The 22,793-nt window shown below is 34.7% G+C and overlaps 1 protein-coding gene and 1 long non-coding RNA gene across 3 annotated transcripts; both read right to left on the reverse strand.

Moving 5' to 3' along the window:
- Positions 1 to 3,636: 3,636 nt before the first annotated feature.
- LOC130050712 (uncharacterized) lies at positions 3,637 to 13,002 on the reverse strand. 2 transcript variants are annotated; one of them, XR_008798965.1, is made up of 8 exons: positions 10,737 to 11,129; positions 9,441 to 9,599; positions 9,245 to 9,356; positions 9,066 to 9,100; positions 8,908 to 8,976; positions 6,967 to 7,062; positions 6,567 to 6,687; positions 3,637 to 4,651 (listed from the first exon to the last, which is right to left on the reverse strand). It is a non-coding gene; the product is annotated as an uncharacterized LOC130050712 (long non-coding RNA). The 2 variants fall into 2 exon arrangements; XR_008798964.1 differs by having other exon boundaries at positions 9,441 to 13,002.
- Positions 13,003 to 18,170: 5,168 nt separating this feature from the next.
- Positions 18,171 to 20,672, reverse strand: LOC130050705 (uncharacterized). Its single transcript, XM_056150944.1, has 6 exons — positions 20,556 to 20,672; positions 20,401 to 20,450; positions 20,033 to 20,164; positions 19,717 to 19,864; positions 19,374 to 19,405; positions 18,171 to 19,273 (listed from the first exon to the last, which is right to left on the reverse strand). Exons 1-6 carry the CDS (start codon positions 20,627 to 20,629, stop codon positions 18,840 to 18,842), a joined length of 870 nt encoding a protein of 289 aa, XP_056006919.1. The 5' UTR covers positions 20,630 to 20,672; the 3' UTR covers positions 18,171 to 18,839.
- Between the last annotated feature and the right edge of the window lie 2,121 nt (positions 20,673 to 22,793).

The following is a 22,793-nucleotide window of genomic DNA, read 5'->3' on the forward strand; positions in this document are numbered from 1 at the left end:
CGTATTATATATAGATACTGTATAAGCTTGATAGTATGGTGAATGGAGTTTGACTACATGGATATTGGTAGTTATTATCTATTGAGTTGAAATATTTTGCAACATAGCGCTACATGTAATTAGTATTTTTTCTACCTGTAAATAATTTTACTTACTAAGAAAGTTAAAGAAACACGATTTTTCATTTAAAATTATATATTTGTAATGGTTGCTATGGTGACAGTATTCTAATGGGAATATTTGCTATGGTAAATGTTAGCTAAGATAATGTCTGTATGATGCACTTTAGAGAAAATATTGACAAAACGTGTTTGTTCTTAATAAATATCGTAACATTGTTTAGAATTGACTTCAAATTGTGTGCATCATTGAGTTTCAAGTGTTACTTCTAAATGAATGAAATTCTACACCATAATACATCATATTCGTGACGTCATATCTCCGGAATCATGCAAGATAAGACCATAAAATTTTCAATGCGCAATTAGGCATACATGTGTGTCATTTTAAAGCGAAAATCTCATTTTTGATAAATTCCTCATTTGGACCCAAAATCTCATGGCTTGTCACATATATTAACATATATTTATAGATTGCTTAAATATTTCTGTCAGCGCAATATGCACAAGTGCATACAGTTTTTTGGGTGTCAAACTCAATTTCAGGAATTCTAAATAACAAAAGATTTATGGATATGCGTGACATCATGCCTTGCTTTTATATTATGAAAAAGTTCACATTTGTAATTATTATAAGCAGGGCAATTAAACATTCTGTGGTTTGCATTATCACAAGGTGAATCACAATTATAAGATGCTATTCTTTTCTTCCGTTTTTTCCTTGTTTTTTTTTTTCTTCCCTGCTTCTTAGCTCCATCTTTCTATTTGTTCAATACAGCTTTCCTCTCTCCAAAACTTGATTAATGGGAGAAAGGAGGAGGGGACAGATATGTCTCGCATCATAGCTTCAAATTACATCTAACAGCTTTGATTGTTTACCTAATTTTGGATTCTTTCACGTAAACACGTCTTACCAAAATAGTCATTCATCTACTCTACCCCAACTATTTTCCAGCATCAAGTTCAAATCCTCAAAACGCATCTGACAATTAAATACAATGACACTTACAACGTAAAGTCAGCACTCGATGATATTTCAGGACAGGGCCGACAGCCCCTCCTCCAGTACAAAGAAAAAGCCTCAAAATGACAGAGTTCCACTAGTCTGTACTTACAATCCGCCCTCAAAGGTATTCTGAGAAAATATCTACCCTCTCTGCATGCCAACAAATGAATGACTGATGTTTTCAAGGAACTATAATGACATCATTTAGATGCGCCAGAAACCTGAAGACATGTCAGTACAGTCTAGACAGGATAACTTTTTACCGAATGGAGGGTTCAAAATATGCAAACCAAAATGATTTACCAGTGGGTGCATTTTTCATTGACAGTAATCACCGATTTGGAAAAAATATAATAGTGGTTATTGATTATGACCTAATTTGGTCAGATACCTAGAGCTATTTGGAAAGATTCTGAATACATAGATATTTGTACCCATATACCCACTGACTTCACCAGTAGGGGTATGGGTTAAACCTTTACCAGATTATGTGCTCCATCCACTCGTATAATCAAATCCAAAACACTATAGCTTTATCTTATTTTTAACTTAAAACCTGTATATAAGTAAAACAAAAAAATAGATGCTAATTTACTAAATTACTTTTTAATCTACAGGACTACGTGTCAATCAAATTTTCCCACGCCTTGAAGGTTGTGGAATAATCCATCAGTTCACGGCGGGTGTGACCGGTCGACAGGGGATGCCTCCTTCTCTTAGTTATCTGATCCCACCTCTGGTATATCCAGAGGTCCGTGTTTGCCCAACTCTGTATTTTGTATTGCTTATGTGAGTTATTGAATTGATCACTGTTCCTTATTTTCACCTTTTACAGGAGTTATGAGATTGATCACTGTTCGGTATCTTCACCTGTACAGGAGTTATGAGATTGATCACTGTTCGGTATCTTCACCTTTATAGGAGTTATGTGATTGATCACTGTTCGGTATCTTCACCTTTACAGGAATTATGCGATTGATCACTGTTCAGTATCTTCACCTGTACAGGAGTTATGAGATTGATCACTGTTCGGTATCTTCATCTTTCACTTAGACACAATCAAGCAATATCCTGAAATATGTAGTCAGTTTTTGTGATTCTATGTCCTCCTCTCCAATACATGATCAGTGCCGGTGTGCCTAATGATTACTTAACATTTCAGGTTGCTAATTCTTTGCTTCATGCGTAGGTTCACTTTTTGTTTTTGACTTGTTTTGTCGTTCATTGAATAACTGTCCAGGTGGACTATAATTGAAAGAAGAAAAAGAAGCAAGTAAATTAAGTATAACATTGTCTAAATCTAAGCACTGTAGAGTTTGTTTATAATTGAACAGCTTGGATGCAATAGTAGAAGTATATTTGTAGGAAATACAGAGTGTAGACTAGAACTCGAAATAAATTCGAATACACGACTGAACTCTTATGACTAAGAATGTTGCTTATGGTGACGGCATTTTTTCATTTGCTTGTAACTTTGAGCTTAAGTAACTGGCGGCATGATTTAAAATGAATATCATCCATGAACCTTGGCGCTTTAAAAAGGCTATGATTGTCAACATCCATAATCATAGAGTTCATTTTCCATTCAGGTGTTGAAAAATCCAAGTACAGACTAACTATGGCTTCTTCAAATAACGTATGTACTACTCTCAATGGAACAGGGTAAAGTTTTGTGTGAATAAGATGTGGACCTAATTGTCTGTTGACGTAAGATATCAGTTATTTCCTTGTGGACTAGTAAAATTTCTCACATCATATACATTATTATTGTATCTATATGGACATGCAGTACCAGGGTCATGATCCATTGATCTCATTGTCTACGAAAATGGGTACATTAAGTTTGATTGTTTCTGTGATGATAATATTTTCCCTAAACTCCTGACCTTCGTGGACAAGATTTGTGATAAATATTGCTAATATTTATACTTTCATCAATGTTTTAAAAGGAAGTCAGCTTTTATAACAACGACGAGTACCCCTTCAAAGTCAGCATGTCGCAAATTTTATGGTAATTATAACTATTCAATTTACCAATACAACCTGTCATTGGTCAAATACTGGTTGACGTGTTTCTTGCCAATTGTTAGGCAATTTGTACACTCTGATTTTACTATCGATTGCTTCGTATATCTGATGAAAATATAGGGTACACGTCGGATATGACTGGTCGACAGGGGATGCTAACTCCTCGTGGGCACCTGATCTGGTGTGTCCATGCCTCCGTGTTTGCTCTACTATTAATTGTGTATGCTTTTTAGGAGTTGTGATATTTATCGTTGCTTATAGTCTTCACCTTTTATTATTGTTTTATATGCTATTAATTATGAATTTAAATGGAAATTAATTTTCCTTTCAGATGTTCAAAACGTGTTTGCAACGTAACTGTTATGCTATGGTGGTAGTAAACAATGAAGGATCTATGATAGGTCCACCGGATGATCACATTTCATCTCAAAACGTATTTTAGATTCACTCTCCATTCTTTCATAATAAAATACAACACCAAAAAGCACATCAATGAGTTTTATTTTATTATATCACAAAATATCTACCAATTTATATCGAACTATATTATATTGAACTATCTGTATATTCCCAGTACAATAAATTCAATTCATATAGTCCCACAACGGTTATATTGAAGTTTGGATACGAATAACGATTCAGGTCTGTCCCCTGAATTTCAATATATCCGGAGTAGCCTGTATATCTTCAATTAACTAAACTGAACAAATGAAAGAATGAATTAAAACATGCATTCTAATGAATATCAGCTATAATGTCGATGTCACATGACGTGATTCCAGAATCCATATTTATAGGAGATTGTGGATGCGTCAATCTCGGTTTTATGTGGTATCACGTGATTTCATTATTCGTATTCATACGATATCTGAAAAAGTCTAAGTCATCATCTGGCTCTAACATCCTTTGTAAAGGTTTCAGTATCATAGGAATATGATATTTGATATTAAATTACTCATTTGACTTATGTTTATACATTTGTAAAACCTTCAAACATGGATGTCATGTAATATTTTGTATATGCCACAATGTCAATATTACATGTATATACGTGTCATGTAATTTTAATTATATGATATTTGATGGATGTCATGTGATATTTTGTACAGGCCACGGTATCAATATTATACACGTGGCATATCATGTGATTCCTAATAAAGGGTTGATATAAATTGTATTTGACACCACGTTTCCTTACCCGATATTTATAAAGAAAACTTCATTCGCGATATTTTGCATCACATGACTCCAACATCCTTGTTAAAGCAATATTTATAAAGCAATCGATGTTTAGAATTATGTCATCACTTTACGTCACCGTCTTTGTTTATATGGTACTGGGGACGTCAATGTCGAGGCTGTTTTGCGTCACATAGTCAGACTGTCTTCCACTTCTTGGCAGACGTTCCCTGCTGGACAATGACATGTACCCACGCTCCAGCGTCCCACGCAGTTGTCGACAATACATCTGGCCTGTGTTGAACTGCTTCAGGTATATCTACATAAATTTCTATATTATATTTATATTCTATTTACCAGATTTTTGTTTACAAAGCCACACAATACATAGCAAGAACTTATTCGACTTATCATCAGTTTTTAAATTTGAGGCAAGCTACTGACAAGTTGATCGTGCAGGGGGTTCAACAGTCTCGTTTAAAAGCAGCATTTAACAAATTCTATGGTCGTTATAACGATCTAGTTTGCATGGGTAAAATGATTTCTAATGTGTTTCATGCCGATTGTTCGGTCGTTCTTGGCACACTGATTGTGACTACGGATAACTCCTTTTACCTTATTAAGATACAGGTCTTGTGACAGGTGGGTCCAGTTGACAGGGATGCTTACTCTCCCTGATCCTAACTCTTGTGTATCTCTTTATTCTGTATTGCTTATAGGAGCTACGAGATTGATTACTGTTCGTTATCTTCACCTTTCATGTGATGCGTGTTTTATTATTTGCTAAGAGAACGTGCACATTTGCCAAATTTTTGTAGAATATAACAGTCTGTAACATGAAATTAAGTAGATTGAACAAGTAAAGATTGCAATCAGGGATCAATTTAATAGATCCCTCCAAAACTACGAAATTAAGAATAGGGCAAACATGGATCGATGTACACACCAGCAATGGGATCAGTTGCATAGATGGAGGAAACATTCACATGTTAACCGGTGAAATCCACCGTGACCCCTCTATCTTGATCGGGTAAACGGAGTCAAAATCAACTAACTATGGCCACACATCAAAGTAAGGCGATTTTCGGTTGTTAAGTTTAAATAACTTACAAGTTACCATGCGTAAATTTTACGTACTTGGAAATATTTATTTTGAACTGAGAATAAAACTATGAAAGAGAAAGTGTCTTTTTTGCTTTGTTTAGTTTGATAAATTGAATTGATATTAAGATAGCATACGTTGCAGATAATAAGTGCTGACGCAGGCTATGCGTTTGTGTGTGTGCAAAGTTTGATAATCTAAGTGGCAATGTTTAAAGTTTAACGTCAGAAAAACCCAAGAGTTTCTAACGATACTTCATTCCCTTACTATAACTTGATCTACCCATTAGTAAATCTAGATCACTTGAGAGTTTATCATAACATAATGGTGTCTGCACATAACGTAATGATTCTACCACATAAGGTAGAGCTGAATCGACATAACATAATGATATAACCACATAACGTAAAGATGTATCAACACAATTTAATGATGTTACCATTTCCCATATAAAAGGTATCGTTATAACGTAATGATGTTACCAGATGATGTAATGAAATATCGGCTGATTTACATTATAAGGCAGTAACGGCGTTCCATAGTCGAACAAATACCGTCATGGTACACTGTTAGACTGTGGCCATCAATATAGTAACATATTAAAACCTGTTCAGCGAATGTATTCAAACAAGATATCGGAGTCTACTTCTCAGCGAGTTTAATCATATCCGTAAGACCTGTTACTTTCCTTCCTAATGGCGGGTGTCTGACGAAGTAATGAGCGGCCCATGGTTGAGAATCGAACCTGTGCCTCCTGGGCACCAATATAACGCTTTATTTACTAAACCACAACGTCCAATTTTAAAACTAAAAGATAGCTTTGACACATTTGTAGAGTTTGAATATTTAGACAGCAAAAAGATTTACCTGTGGGGTCTTCAATTGTTCTATTCCTGGTGTTTTATAGAAGACGGTGCATAATATTTTCCCGAATTGTTATTTTAATTTAATCGATAGAACTTCACACTCCTGTGAGACAATCGTGTTTATGGAAGCATTTCTTCCTCAGGGTGCATTACCTTTGTTTATAAACCGCTTAGCATTTTATGAAACGTAAACTATCTATACGATCTAATAACAAGCAACATGATTGTCCTATCATATGTATTCCTTACGTAAATAAATCACTTACAACAGTAGTAGAATAAGAGTGACGACACTGCCTACAATCAGAAACAAAGAGATGCTGATTAACTCCATGTATTCTGAAATATGCTGCAAAATGTCTCTGCTGTCGCTCTGTCTAATGACATCTGAAACCGAAGAGGAAATTTCACAATTATCAATACCATGTGTTTTGTATACATGATAGAAATTATTCTGGCTCACATTAGGTACACAAACTGCATTATTAGTTTCATTATTGTGATTGGTTGTGATTGATACACCTCACTGATATATACTGCTGTTATGCACTGTTACTAACTACTCACTCTTAATTTGATTCAAACAATATCTTATTCAAAATGAATTGATCGGACCGCAGTCACAACCTATTTTTACCACCTCCCTGCTTACTGTTGCATACTTACACGTGCTTGTTGGGTTTGCTGTTTAACGTTGCTTTCTAGTAATTTTGATAAATCCAAATGTATCAGATTCAGACCTTTGACTATGCCATTGCACGACTTAAAGAAAAAAATTAGGCTCTCAATCTCTAGAAGAAACTGATATAACTATGATTCAACATAACATAATCTACGACTGAGAGAGAGAGAGAGAGAGAGAGAGAGAGAGAGAGAGAGAGAGAGAGAGATATTCTTGCATGCAAGGTGAAGATAACGAACAGTGATCAATCTCATAACTCCTACAACCAATACAAAATAGATAGTTGGGCAAACACGGACCCCTGGATACACCAGAGGTGGTATCAGGTGCCTAGGAGGAGTAAGCATCCCCTGTTGACCGGTCACACCCGCCGTGAGCCCCATATCCTGATCAGGTAAACGGAGTTATCCGCAGTCAAAATCAGTGTGCCAAGAACGGCTTAACAATCGGTATGAAACACGTATATTTTCAACTATTCTATATCTTCATGTACTTGTGCAGATGACTGGAAAAAGGCACGTGTTGTACCACTTTTCAAATCAGGGGATGGATATTTAGTTAATTATTGGCCTGTATCAATTTTACCCTGTGTTAGCACAATTTTAGAAAGGCATGTTTTTAATTCATTTTATGAGTATTTGTCAGTAAATTCTCTAATTACAGATTGTCAGTCTGGGTTAAGACCAAAATACTCATGTGAAAGTACTCTTATTTCTCTAGTAGATAGATGGCTTAAAATATTGATGAAGGTAAACTTACTGATGTACTTGCGGAAAGCATTTGACACTGTCAGTCACAAGGTTTTATTACACAAACTCAAGTCAGTTGGCATATGCAATGATACTTTTGAATGGTTTAAATCATATCTAACAAATCGTACACAGAGAGTTATTTGGAAAGGCAATTTATCGGATGAAAACAATGTCACCATTGGAGTTCCGCAAGGCTCTTTTTTAGGCCCATTGTATTTTATCCTGTATATTAATGACTATCCACAAGCACTGAAACATTGTCATGTAAATATGTATGCAGATGATACTTCACAAGATGTAACAGATAAGTCAGTGGAAAACATTGCGTCAAAGATGTGTGAAGATCTTCAGCGCAGTATAATGTGGATTAAGGAAAATGAATTAAGCTTAAACCTGTCTAAAACTCAATGTATGCATATTGGATCGGCACAGAAGTTATCAACGTATCGAATATTAAATTTTGTGATAAATAACCATGTCATAGAATGTGTTTGGGAGTGAAAATTACTTGGTATTATTATTGATGAAACTTTGTCCTGGAAAAGTCATATAAAATCACTTATGAACAAGATTTCCAAGTGAATTGACATTTTAAGAAGAATAAGATATTTTTTGTCAAACGATGCTCTGCTGAAGATTTTTAATACTACGATTTTTCCACATTTTACATATTGTACTATATGGAGCAATCCAAAAAAAATGCTGAAAATGTGAATAAGCTTTCTATATTGCACAAACGAGCTGCAAGGGTAATTCTTAACATCGGCAATTTTGAAACACCATCTAATGTCATGTTTACAGAACTTAAGTGGTTGCCTCTATCAAATTTATTTGTCTATAGAAAAGTTATTTTAGTGTATAAAGTTTTACATGGTTTTATGCTAAATTATTTATTATCACCATACTTTTTAAGCTTCATTTTGCTCCTATTTATCTTACATTCATAATCATTTCTGAAGTTTTTATATATTCTACTTCTCTTAATCTGTGTTTATTTTACTAATATCTGTCTATATGTATGTTATATGCAGGACCATATTGAAAACTAGCGTTATCGCTAAATATGTAATCCTTGATAAATAAAGGTTTTATTGTTATCATTATTATGATGAGAGAGAGAGAGAGAGAGAGAGAGAGAGAGAGAGAGAGAGAGAGAGAGAGAGAGAGAGAGACCTGTGCTGGTGGTCTTTTGTTCGTTGTTTGTTAACATCTCTTTGTGAATGGTTGAGTACTTCCGAGAACCTACAAGAAGATGCAACATTGTTTTATATCGCATTTTGAATTGTTATCATTTAGCTACTGTAATTTTAATACGTTTTGGTTCATGATACCTTGATGCAACTTTTGAGTTCTTGTTCCTGCATATCTATGAATATAAAGAATGGAAAACATTGTTTGATATGCATTGAATACCGATGTAGTAAATTCTCCATTCAAAGACGTTTAATTATTAACTTTTGATACTATTGTACGAGGACATGACAAATCATTCCAATGTACATGTAGATACCCCGTTGTAAGTTCCTGTTCCGCTGTAAGTTCTCCATTTATTTCAATGGAGAGGGTTGGGGCCGAATATTTGACAGTGTCAGCAAACCCTTTTGACATTCTCCAGTTGAATTCTACAAATATCGAAGGAATGACTTATTCATAATGAATATATTGTGTGCATTGAACCAATCTGCTCAATATGAAAACACACTAACGAATACTCGGTGTTGTGTGTTCATTCGTTGTTGTTGGTCATCCAACTTCTGGGTCGCAGTTATTGGGACTACATAAACAGGGCAAGCGGCACAACACTCCATAATATCCTTTCTTGCACGGTTCTTCACACTTCCAGCCAATCAAACCAGGCTCGCATGCTTACGTCATAACAAAAAAGCAGATATCATGATCAATCACTATATGATATTATAATCAGAGGTCGTGATCTTAATCTTTCAATAGAAGATCATGTACACTTACAGTGTATTTGATAAAATTGTTGTTCTTATCCTTCTATATGGATGTGAACGGGGTTTTGGAAGCAATGACATTATTGAAAATATACTCTTAAAATTTTGTAAATTATTATTACATGTCAAGTCATCAACTCCAAATTATATGATTTATCGTGATATAGGTCGACCACCATTATGTTTACATATCAAATCAGGAATTGTTAGTTTTTGTTGTCGGGTGATGCATGGGAAAAATGAAAATATTGTTATTTGTGATATAAATCTCGTGTTCATAAATTTCACAAGGGGTGTGAACCAAAATGGATTTTGAATTTAAAGAAAATATCAGATGACTGTGGAATGTCTAATGCTTTGTATAATGCTGTCAAAATGAATACTAACTGGATTATCTGTCATCTTAAACAAAGATCGAAAGGTATCTCAATATAACGAATCTTCTGAAGGTATAATATACAGAATTTTACAAATCTTACTTTTAAATGTCAAGAATATATATTGTCAAATATTTCAATACATAAACAACGTATATTAACCAGGTTTAGAACCACAAATCATAAATTACCCATAGAAACGGGAAGGTGGCTAGATATAGATAAAAAAAAAGTAATATTTGCAGTTCTGATATTGGATATAAGATGCATTTATATTCTTATGTGTCTTGTTTTAAATAATATTAGGCGACATTATGTACCAGAGATATTTCATACTAGACCTAATGTGATAAAATTTCATAATCTATTTGTAACCAAAAATGAAAAAAAAAATTTAAGATTGTGTAAATATATACAATTAATTGCTGAGAGATTAAATCCTCCTGGTTAAATGTATATAGTCTATTATTGTATTTATTCATTATCAATATTGTGATATCTATTGATATGAATTACTTGTACATACGTGAATATTGTTTTTGAATGCTTGTTTGATATGTTCTCTATGTTGTGTTAAAAACGAATGAGAAAAAAAAAAATTGGTCAATATATTTATATGGATCAATATGAATTTATGAATAACCATGAAGTAATAGCCGTGTAAGACCTTTGCATTGCTTGCTGATTTCGTCCAAGTATTCATTGTAGCAACAAGGGATACCATCCGGCCTACAAAAATATGATTCATAGAATTCTTATTTTCTGAATAACAGGAAGAAATCAATGGGCAACCTACAATTTGGCTATCCGTTTCTAACACACACTATCAAGCCTGTAATGCTTATAACAGGATGTGCTAAATCAAACGGATTCAATAGAATCAAATTCTGAACATTTTAAATACGTTTTTGTTTTAAATTATCAATATCTAGAAAAGATTAATGTAAGATAAACACCATCCACCTTTTGTACTCTCTATCACAGAAAACAAGATATTGGAAATGTCTAAGAAACAAAACGACAATGTTCAACACTCTCATTTTCCCTGGTGAAAAAATACAGCAATTGGCAAATACGGACGTTTTTACGAGAGAAAAAAACCCAACATCGGATGCAAATTACAAGCACATTTCCCTATTAGCAACGTTCATTATCTACCGCAAATTAAATCTGTATACAACCCCATGTGCTTTTCAAAGGTATTGGCAATTTAGATAAAATCAAAATACGGGATGTTTACCCCTTCTAGATACTTGTTTCCCAGGGGCCTGAGTTTGTCTTATTATCGATTTTGTATTCTTTATATGACTTAATCAGAATAGTCACTATTCATACAATCGGATATTGGGTCAAATGCTGTCTGACATGTTTTATACCAATTGTTAAGCCGTTCTTTACATACTAATTTTGACTACGGATTGCTTCGTTTGCCTGATCAATACTTAGGGTGAGTGTCACCGATCATCGGAGGATGTTACTCCTCCTATCTGGATGTATAAGGATCCGTTTTACCATACTCTGATTTCTGTATTATCTACAGGGTTTATGAGATGCCTGTTATCTTGACTCATCAATAAAATAATCAAGGGTCATCAATTCATTCTTTGTGATAAGCATCATGCTTAATTCAAAAATGTTCTTTTCAGTTTTCCTCAAAACCGAAAAACGAAGAATGGGATTCAGGTGGCTGATAGTTAAAGTATTATTCTCTAAGACAGACAGCTAGCCTGACAGTGGAAGCACGTTGGGTAAAGTTATGTGTTTATATGCGAAGAAAACCCAACCAGATTGTTGCGTGGAATACAGTGCTAGAATCCTACATTGAACTGCAAATCTATGAATGTACTTTATTCTAAAGAGGAGAAGGAAGTTTTAAACATTGGAAAATGTGGCGGAAAATAAATAAATCAACTTCAATTTTACAAACCAGGAAATAGTTAAGAAATAGATAAATTCATGAAGTGGGTCAATCATATGATCGAATCCAGTGAAACGAACAGACAATTCTAAATAGGCCTATTGACAGTAAAAAAAAAAAAAGTATGACGATGCGGTGTTTTCCGATTTGTGCCTCTATTATGGTAAACTTATGGAGATCATTATTTTGAATTAGATTTCTTTCTGAGTACTTTAATTGATATCTTTACAATTGTAATGGCCATATCCTTGATCATGATTGCGCTGTAGCTACAAACTTGTGCGTATGCATCCTGATAGAAATAATGTGTCTATTCCAACGCTTGTGAATTCCGACAAAAATGAAAGTAGAATGTTAATAGAAGACATAAACATGTTTGACAATACAGAAGAGTATGGGCTCTAATGCTTCACACCAGCATACTTTTCATATAGAGCTAACGTGAAGTACACTGGCGTGAAGCGTCACAAATCATACCCTCATAATATGTATCCCTCACTGGATTTTCCCGCAATACTTTTGAGCATTCTTTTATATCGTATGCTTGCAGTTACAGCTATATTTTTAGATTTCCTTTTATTTCTGTCGGAATTCCATTGGGCACGAATTGTGCTCCTTTAATAGCTGACCTGTTTTTATATTCTTATGATACAGAATTTAGAAGGCGAAAACAAAGAACAGTGATCAATATCATAACCCTTTTAAGAAACACAAAAAAGTAGTTGAGCAAACACGGACCCCTGGACATAAGAGGAATGGGATCAGGTGCCTAAGAGGAGTAATAATTTTCTGTTGACAGGTCACAACCGCCGTGAATTGTCCGTTATCTTCACCTTTCCATCTAATAAACAATTGATGCACCAGAAATGTAAGATCTTGAATAACAATAGTAAATACATGTTATAATCTCCACAGTAGACTATGTTAAAGTGAATCACTAGAATTTCTGAACAATAAGAAATGCACTGCATTTTACAGTATAACAACCTCTGAAATCTGAGTGACCTCCAAATCTCGTCAACATGCTATACTGCATAATGCAGTGCATTTGTTATTGTCGAGAGATTGTAGTGGTAGATCCCAGTAGAGCCTTAGACAATCGTTTATCGTAATGTAAACAGAATGTTTAATTATGGGATTTGTGTAATAGATTTGAATTTTGTAAACTACATCCGTCGTAATAATTCAGTGGTGGTGCGTTCGCTTTGTTCGAGCCCTGCTGGAGCCATGGCCGTGTCAAACCCAAAATAAAAGCATATGTAAGGATTGGATCCTTACCAAATCACTCGATATATGAAAGTTAGAACCACGGGTCTTTTGGATATGATCTTAACAAGGGAATTCCTGTGTCGTGCCAGCCGTTGACACGTTAATTAACCCATACTGTTACGCCCCTGAACTAACGTTAATCAAATGGCTCAAGTTGTGTTACTTCACATACAGCCGTTGAATAATGAGTGATAAAATGGTCGATGGGACGTAAAACAAAATGTTAACCACCAACGCATTTTTTTTCAACACCATAAATGCAATGAAAAACGGTAAAAATAGATGCGGTCTCCTCCCGGTGCAAAGTTGTATGCTTCAAATTATGATTATCGTGCGAGTAAGAACAACAGATTTATTTGCTAAGCATAAGGAGACAATACATCTCAGTATATTCATTTACATCTATAACTGTAAATAGGAGTACGGTGGATCATATTGAAATAAAGTTGTTAACCCAGTTCTTTCATTGCATATCCAAAGATTTAAAAGGCAATTACAGTATGCTAGATCCTATAACTGCGTTTCGTTTGATCTTATATTGTTTAGCGTCCCACTGGAGAATTGTTAACTCATATATCATATGGAGACGTTACCAATGCCGGTGAAGGACTGTAAAGTTTAGGCATTTGCTTTGCGCACACGGACATTAAGAAGGAAGAGATCTTTATCGTGTCACGCCTACTGTGACAAGGGGCCTTGGTTGTTGTTGTCTCACCGAAGGACCACTCTATTCAGTCGCCTCTTACAAGCAAGGGGTACTGAGGACCTATTCTAACCCAGATCCTCACAGATTTCTCAGGCTGGCAGTATAGGAGTTTACTGAGTATGTTAATAAATACAAAAGACAACTAGAACCCGGTGAGATAAAGTGTATATCTTCACTGAAAAGCGATACGTTCTCTGTACCACACAGTCAATTTTTGCTAAAGGTCTTGGAGTCTAATCATTGCTTTTTATTAATTCCAAGTATGCTGTTTACATCTCTCAACTGATTAGATACACAATATATTGGTCCTCCTAGGCACCTGATCCAACCTCTGGTGTGTCCAGGGGTTCGTGTTTGCCAAACTATCTATTTTGTATTGCTTTTAGGAGTTATGAGATTGATCACTGTTCGTTATCTTCACCTTTAATTCTCTAAGATAATCGGATCCAATGTAAAACTGACATTATTTTTAAGAGTTATCCATGCATATTCTGCAATATTGAAGTGATATTATAAATGATGCACAAAAATATGTTCACGGTGAAATATTTCCTGGACGAAATATCGAGTAAATGGTTGGTACTTATGTAGTGAGCCCAATATATTGAACAGGAACCACTGACTGTAGTGTGAATAAAGGAAGTAATAAGTGATAAATTCAGGAAATATTTTTCTTCCTCTTTAATATGAAATGTTTCTAACGCGTTTCCCCGCTTTGATTTGGAGGATGTTACATATATAACTGTAATATGCAATGTGCATAGTGTTCAGGGAACTCCAATGCAGTGTTAACAATCAACAACACAGCCATATATAAATATCCTCTACAATTGATTAATCAAAACTATAATTTCTCTAATATGATAATATAATACTCCTCCTAGGCACCTGATCCCACATCTGGTGTGTCCGTGTTTGCCCAACTATCTATTTTGTATTGCTTGTAGGAGTTATGAGATTGATCACTGTTCGTTATCTTCACCTTGCATGAATAAGCAGACAATTCATAAATGAAAATAAATCCGTCGCTTTTTCTAAATGATATAGGAATAATTTCAAGGTATGGGACCAGTTTTGTGTAGTAGCAAGATTTTTCAGTTTTTGCTGGTATTCTGTGGATATGGTTTCTAAATATTAATCGTAATAGACAATGGGAATCTTGTTGGGGTTGGATTTAATGGTATTTGAGTAACCATGAAAATGATGCCCGCACGAAATGTAATAATTTCACAGTATCCATTATAGGTGGGGTCAGAAGTAGCATTCGAAAATGTTTTGCAAAAATATTTTGAACAAATTGAAATTTTTGCCTTTGGAAATCCCATAGTTAGAATGTTGGCTGACTTGCTTCATACCGATTGTTAGGACGCTCGTGGTAACGTGATTTTGACTGCGGATAACTCCGTTTACCTGATCAGGATATAGGGCTCACGCGGGTGTGACCGGTCAACAGGGGATGCTTAATCCTCCTAGGCACCTGATCCCACCTCTGATGTGTCCAGGGGTCCGTGTTTGCCCAACTATCTATTTTGTATTGCTTATAAGAGTTATGAGATTGATCACTGTTCGTTATCTTCACCTTGCATTCTAATTCTGGGGGATGATCTGAAAATGTGTAAAATCATTAAATACTCTTTCACTCTATCATTCACACTTTTAGCTATATTAAAATAATCATTTCAAAATATTTATAAATTAATGTAATAAATAAATATTTACCAATAGACTAATTTCAAACTCTTACCTTAAACTCGAAAAAATAGAAACTGCGGTGAAACTTAGTTTCTTTGATATGGCAATACGTAAATAATAAGTCACTCTGTCCCAGTAGGAGTGTTGTCGGGTTAGTTTCTGGAATTGGCGCGAATTTTGCTTATACATCACCAATACCAGTAAAACATCGCACAAAATACTCACATCCATACACAAACCATACTGACCTTTCACACTTCACTCTCTACCAATCAGCGTTAATCCCAATGAATATGAATGAAATGAAAGGACTCACGATGAAATGAATAACGTAATGAAATTATATTAGTATGTTAATCATGAATTATTTCATCCTGTCACATTCTCCACTCTTAGAGAAAATGTCTCCTGACATTTCTAAGATCAGAACTCAGGACTAATAAAATCCAATTATTAGGTTAGGGTTAGAGATATTAATATTGATAATGATACTAATGCAACTGATCTGGAAAGGAATCCTCTTCTGTAAATAAGAAGATCAAATAATAGAAGCTGCAACATGTAAATACTCATGGCCGCAACATACAAAATACTGTAAACGTATTATATTTGGCGTGTACGATATTTGGCGGAAATTGTTTTTTCAACAAGTTAGCGTAGATTTGAATTAGCTCATTTCTGAATTACCTTAAACATCTAGATTTACGGATGGCATTTAGCGATGTACTTGATTTAGTGGAAGCTGCGTTCCGCCATAGGTGCTAAATAGAATACACAGCCAAATGTAATACATTTACAGTAATCAATTTAAGTGCACATTGTAATGTCATAAATAAATTAGATCATATACTGTTCTGTAAAAATATATGATTAATCCACTTAAGTAAGCTAATTTCCAAACTAATCGCATGGATAAGTACGACATTTCCTAAAACTATCTAGATTGTTTCGTCCTGTGACATCTAAACATACCATACTTGCAGAGTTTGTTCACCAACAACTCACTCTCCATATATATCTGAAGGTTTTTATACGCGATCGGAGCGACGGATTGGTGGACTGAATGTAGACCAGCTCGATTCACTATTTCTCGACGAATTATTCATATTTACAATCGAATAATCTGCAAAAGAATTTCTGTTAGAGCTATTCCGGAGTTCAATAGAAGAAAATGTTTCTCGCTGTAGTGAGGGTCTACTATTGGCAACACTTAAAAGTATAGATTGTCTCTAAATCACCTGATCTCATATGTTCACTTGAACTTTGAGACGAATATTGTGATTAACACCTGAACTATTTAAGACATCTCTATTCGTAGATGACACGGGTTTGGAAACAACTATGATTCGATCCCTCTCTGAATCGCTTGATTCCGGGTCGCTATCGGTACTTATACTCACGCTTTCTTGTCTTTTTCTCTGTTGTATTCCTAGTGTACTTACTTCGTTTGGAAACATTTTGGGGGATTTCTGAAGTGTAATCATCATCTGAAAGATACATAAAGGGTAATAATAAATTTCTATGTAAAAATCTAGGTTGACCTTTGTCAGATGATCTTTGAACTTTGTATACAGGAATATCGCAATTTGGAATGTCTAAAACGACATAAGGAAATTTTTGCCCTTTTGTCAGATAGTTTACTTTTCCCTTTCTTTGCTAAAAGTCTAACTAAGATACGATCACCAATCTCTTAATTTGGAATAACGTACATTGTTGTCATAGTAATGTTTATGCCTGGAAGTATTCATTTCAATTTTTTTCTTGGCAACATTATATGCAAACTTTAGCCTTTAAGTTTTTCTGCATAATTTGCACGACTAGTTGAGTTTGATGTATCTGAGTCATCTAAATTTAAAAATGTGTCGACAGCAAGTCTAGGATGTCATCCAAACATTAAATAGTGCGGTGAAAATCTTGTGGTGTCTTGTCTTGATGCATTATATGCATGTACCAAAGGAAGTATGTGTGATTTCCAGTCTTCCTTGCTGTGATTTTCTAAAGTTCCCAACATTTCAATCAAGGTTTGATTGAATTGTTCCACAAGACCATTACCCATTGGATGATAAGGTGTAGTTCGACTCTTACTGACACCAGCAATTTTACACAATTCTTTGATGACTTTACTTTCAAAATTTCTACCTTGATCGGAATGTAGCCTCTCTGGAAAACTATAATGACAAATGCAATTCTCAAATAGAGCTTTTGCTGTTGTCTTAGCACATTCCTCTCTCTACCAATCAGCGTTCATCCCGATTAATATGAATGAAATGAAAACGACTTACGATGAAATGAATAACGCAATAAAATTATATTAGTATGTTAAACATGAATTATTTCATCCTGTGACATACAATTATGGACTGTTTAGCAGAACGACATGACAAATTGTCCTGCCGTAGTGGGCTTATCACCCGAGGGTGTCTATGCTTCATTATTAGTGATGTCTCCCTGCTAGGCAGTCTACAATAGTTTTATAATCCTTTAAAATAAAAAAAAACTATCAAACATTTATTGATTTGATTTATTATTTAAAACGTCAACAAAATCGGAACAATTTTTTCTGCAAAAAAATTAAATAAATGTTCACTGGTTTTCGAACGGTGATACATGTATTAATGTTACCCCAACTTCATGTAGTGTTTTGGTTTAATCTCAATGTTATAATTTATTAGATGTATATGTTAAACAAAGCATATCTATCTTCGCAATAGGGTTATTTGTGATCATTAATGTTGACAATGACGTCACTATTAGAATGGTCCTACATATCATTAGAGTGCTATCTCTCTGTCTTGCGCTATCAAAACTGTATCGTCTACAGGGAGGGACACAGTTGTCACTCTACACGTGAGGGGGTATCACGAGTTGTCTCCTTCACGTGATAAGCCCTCGACCAATGGAATTCACTGCCTTATTCTGAAAGACAAACATTTTTTGTTGCTGTTTATGAAGAATTGCTGCCATTTCCTGTTCGTCTACTTATTTTAGGGCATCAGTAGGAGCTGTTGGACTAATTGGCATAATCATGATTCAGCGATTTGTCTGTGTAAGAAAAGATAAACACAGCTATTCTGAAAGATATCACCTCTGAAGTAGCCAAAATTTGAATCCCACTGAAATGATTACAGTATAATCAAAGGAAATATCATGTATATTTCCGTACACAAGAAGATGTGTTATTGCTGTCATCTCCATAATTTCCCATACGCTCTGTTGTCATCATTTCCTGACTGTGAGCTATCGTATGGAGACAGAAACGTGTCAAAGGAGGACTGCTTTGATGGAAGTCCTGAGATCTGTACGCCGCCACAAGTATTTGTATAGTCATCACACTCATCACTGTCGAACACATCATCGTCTTCCTCAGACATATTGGAACATGACGTCACTTCCTGGGACACAGTGACTTTACGGATCAGGCTGTATCGTTTCTTTGTTCTAGGCTTACTGTTTTCAACGTTAGGTGTCTCGGGTACATGTTTATTGGCTGATCCATTAGCAGATCCATTATCATTGGTCGGTGGAGGTCGGGTAATGTTAGCGGAGAAGTCCTGTATGTCTCTATCACTCTCATACCGCACACTATACGATGGCTGTGTGTCCTGGTTGGGATTTTGTCCTTCATGTAAGAGAACAAGTAAACTTTTGAATTAAAATCACTTCTTACGAAATATAAAAAAAAAAATTCAGACAATAGGCGAACATTAAATGAGCATTACCCAGTGTTCTTCTTTTCTTTCCAACACATTTGCTGAAAAGATTAAACAGAAAATTGAAATATCAGAAACACAATATGGTTGGAGTATACCAATTTACATCGATCGGGTTAAAACTTACAATGAAAACAGTGTGCATAATTATATCTACGGTTTTCGTTAATCATATTTACAAATTCAACCAATCTGTAATATTGAAATATGTAGTTATGGCTTTCAATTTAGAAAGGTAATGCTTAAAGAGTTGGAAACAGCAATTATGTAACGTGCCGACACCATTTCTAAACACGAAAACATTGAAAGTTAAACTGTCAAATCCCACAACAAAGCACCACTGAATACGCACCATATTTTGCAGAAGAAGAAGACTCCGATACACCCACAGGTTAGAATAACGAGAACAGAGGACACGCCGGCAATTACCCACAATCTTTCCTTCAGGAAATCCTCTATTGTCTTCGCGATGTTTTCCTCTGTGCTATTGTTGTCTACGTCTGTTTGTGGTATGTTGTTTGTAGTTACTGCCATATCAATTGATTGTATATCGACATTGAAATGGTTTCAAAATTAAATGTCACACATTCTTTTTATTATCCGAATTACAATAGAGAACTGAAAAGAGGAGGTTACAAACATAAACATTATAAATTAAATAGAAATACCTGGGCATCGTCCGTTGACCTTATTGCATGTTTCATTACAAGCTTGAGAACACTTTTCCTTACAAAATCTGCCATAATATCCATCATGACATGTTTGACTGCAGTTTATAAGATACGTTCCTGCTTCACATTCTACAAAAACTCAAACATTTATGAATTTATTCGATTCCAGTGGCTATATATGTACGTGTATTTAATCAATATATTTACTGCTCTAAAAATGTACATAATTTGACAACTCCACAACATATTATTGATGATTGTTCGTTGTCTTCACGTTTTCAGAATGCATGAAAAACTCGAAATTATGATTTACAAAGGAACGTTTAAATGATTTAATGAAGAACTATAAATGATTCCTGATTTACCTGCACATCTGTTATTGTGTAGGATATAGTTGAAACAACATATTCCTGAACTGAAATTGAATATATTCATCAATATATTTTTAGTTTTTGAACGCAATAACACGATTTCTTATCAATTAAAACATATTTAAATAATGTACACAGTTCTCACTCACCTACACATATTAGGGTCGAACGTGACTGATAAACAGACAAAAGTCAGAAATATGACGAAAACCATACCATCCATTTTGTTCACATTTCAAAAATGTCGCTATATACTTCCTTATACAAATGAAACAATAGGTCATATAAGTACATTCCCATCGAACAGGAAATCAAAAGTACTAATACACAACTGTGCTAAAAATATACAAGTTGATATTTATCACCGTTCTTGGGTCATTGTTTGCAAAGAATAAACCCCATTCTTGAGATGGGATCAAATAAATAACATGGAATTACATTTGTTAAACACCACTCTGATTCCACGCACAAGTACTCTGAAGTCGAAATAAAAAAAACATGCTAGAGTTCCTTATTTATAATATTTTCGTAGTCTTTGGTAATCAGGTCTTCCAACAGTCTTTTGGAATTTCCATGGGCATGCATTGTGCTCACTTGTTAACTGACCTGTTTCTATATTCAGATGAAGCAGAATTTATTCAAAAACTTCTAGGCGAGAAGAAAAAAATTCTTGCTGTGGCCTTCAATTCGAGATTTAGATATATCGACGACATTTTGTCTATTAAGAATAATAACTTTAATTCATATGTCGATTTGATATATCCCTGTGAATTCGAGATAAAAGACACCACAGAGTCGTCCACTTCTGCTTCATACTTGGATATTTTATTGAAAGTAGACATTAAAGACCCCCCCCCCCCTAAAAAAAACACTGTACGGTTTCTCCACGGATCAGTGAATGTGGGTTGAGCTTATCCATGGTCAATGTTATTTACCTGGAATTTACCTGGCCAAGAGATCAGTTGTTGTTTATATTTTTTATGATATACACAGGGAACTTCTCAGATCACAAATTATGCTTAGTGTCTTGATTTGTGCAACAACAACAAAAAAATAATTAAAATTTCTACCTACATGCATACCGCATTTCTATTTCCCATAAACCTTCAAACTTGGTCATACTTATATATTGCAGATAACAGGTTTAGCCCATTTCTAAACCTGTGCTTTTTAAAACTTCTAATTAAACTTTTATATATCGTATATAAACAATTTCCTAAATGTAATATTACCCGGCGTTACCGGGCACTTCCTGGTGTCCTGGGAGTTCGCGGTGTCGTGAGTGTAGTAGGTAAAATATCCATTTTTTGAGAGAATGAATAAATCCAAGTAGATCTGAGTACATGTACAACCAAATGAAGAATGATACCCCTTAATATGGGCCGTCTGTAGGGTTTCTGTGGACATAGTGTTTGTGTCACGATGGTATCCCAAACAGAAGCTGACACATAGCTACCCCCCTTTCTCTCTCCCTTACTCTCAATCATTGACTAAATTAGTAATTATTGTCATACGTATGCAACACTATTGTCATGCCATATTATTTCATCTATCTATATTATTGCTACAATATACACATTTCTCTCTCTCTTTATAAATATAAACTCTCTCTCTCTCTCTCTCTCTCTCTCTCTCTCTCTCTCTCTCTCTCTCTCTCTCTCTCTCTCTCTTATAAATATAAAGCCGTGATAAATTATGAATGTTATAAATAGAAATATCTCAATAACTTATGCTATTTGACTATTGTTTGATTTCTGATTGTGTAATTTATAATCCATGTGGTATCCCAAACAGAAACATTTTTTTTAACTACTGTAACAGTTTTATGCATGAGCAATATAACCATTACATGTTGATGTGCTGCGCCAATAAAGAATTGTTCCTTTTTTTATAAATATAAAGTCATAATAAATCATGAATAGAAATAACTTATGTTTGTTTCTTTTTTTATTATTATTATTTGATTTCTGATTGTTTAATCTATAATACATGTATATAGATGGAGAGAGAAAATACAATGATAAATTGCATTGTGTAGGTGACGTTAGCCATTAAAATATTCTAGGTGGGAGTCAATGCTATAAAAACTCAGGTATACTGGGGCTTTCCTTGAGATCTACAAACCGCCGGTCATCATTAACCATGCTTGTTATCAAAACATCTTTCTCAAGTAGCAGTAGACAATGGTCTCTACAAACGTCAATCAACCTAAGCTCTATTGTTAAAAGTTTGATTGACCAGCGGCTTATCTTTGATCACCACACAGGTAAAATTGGGGGCGTTAACTTAAAGTTGGGTCTTTAAAAGCAAACTGACAACTCAAATGTATGACACAGGGGATGGTTTCAGCTTCTCCATCGTCAACTCCCCATATTTATGTAGCAATA

This window comes from Ostrea edulis, chromosome 1, assembly GCF_947568905.1.
Source record: "Ostrea edulis chromosome 1, xbOstEdul1.1, whole genome shotgun sequence".
NCBI classification, from domain to species: Eukaryota; Metazoa; Mollusca; class Bivalvia; order Ostreida; family Ostreidae; genus Ostrea; species Ostrea edulis.

What these genes read in the sequence shown, in the direction of transcription:
- LOC130050705 (XM_056150944.1), bottom strand. Translation starts at nt 20,629, where the DNA reads ATGGATGGTATGGTTTTCGTCATATTTCTGACTTTTGTCTGTTTATCA. An exon ending in ACACAATAACAGATGTGCAG is followed by an intron (nt 20,165 to 20,400) that starts GTAAATCAGGAA and finishes GAGTTTTTGTAG; the next exon opens with AATGTGAAGCAGGAACGTAT. An exon ending in TTCTTCTTCTGCAAAATATG is followed by an intron (nt 19,406 to 19,716) that starts GTGCGTATTCAG and finishes TAATCTTTTCAG; the next exon opens with CAAATGTGTTGGAAAGAAAA.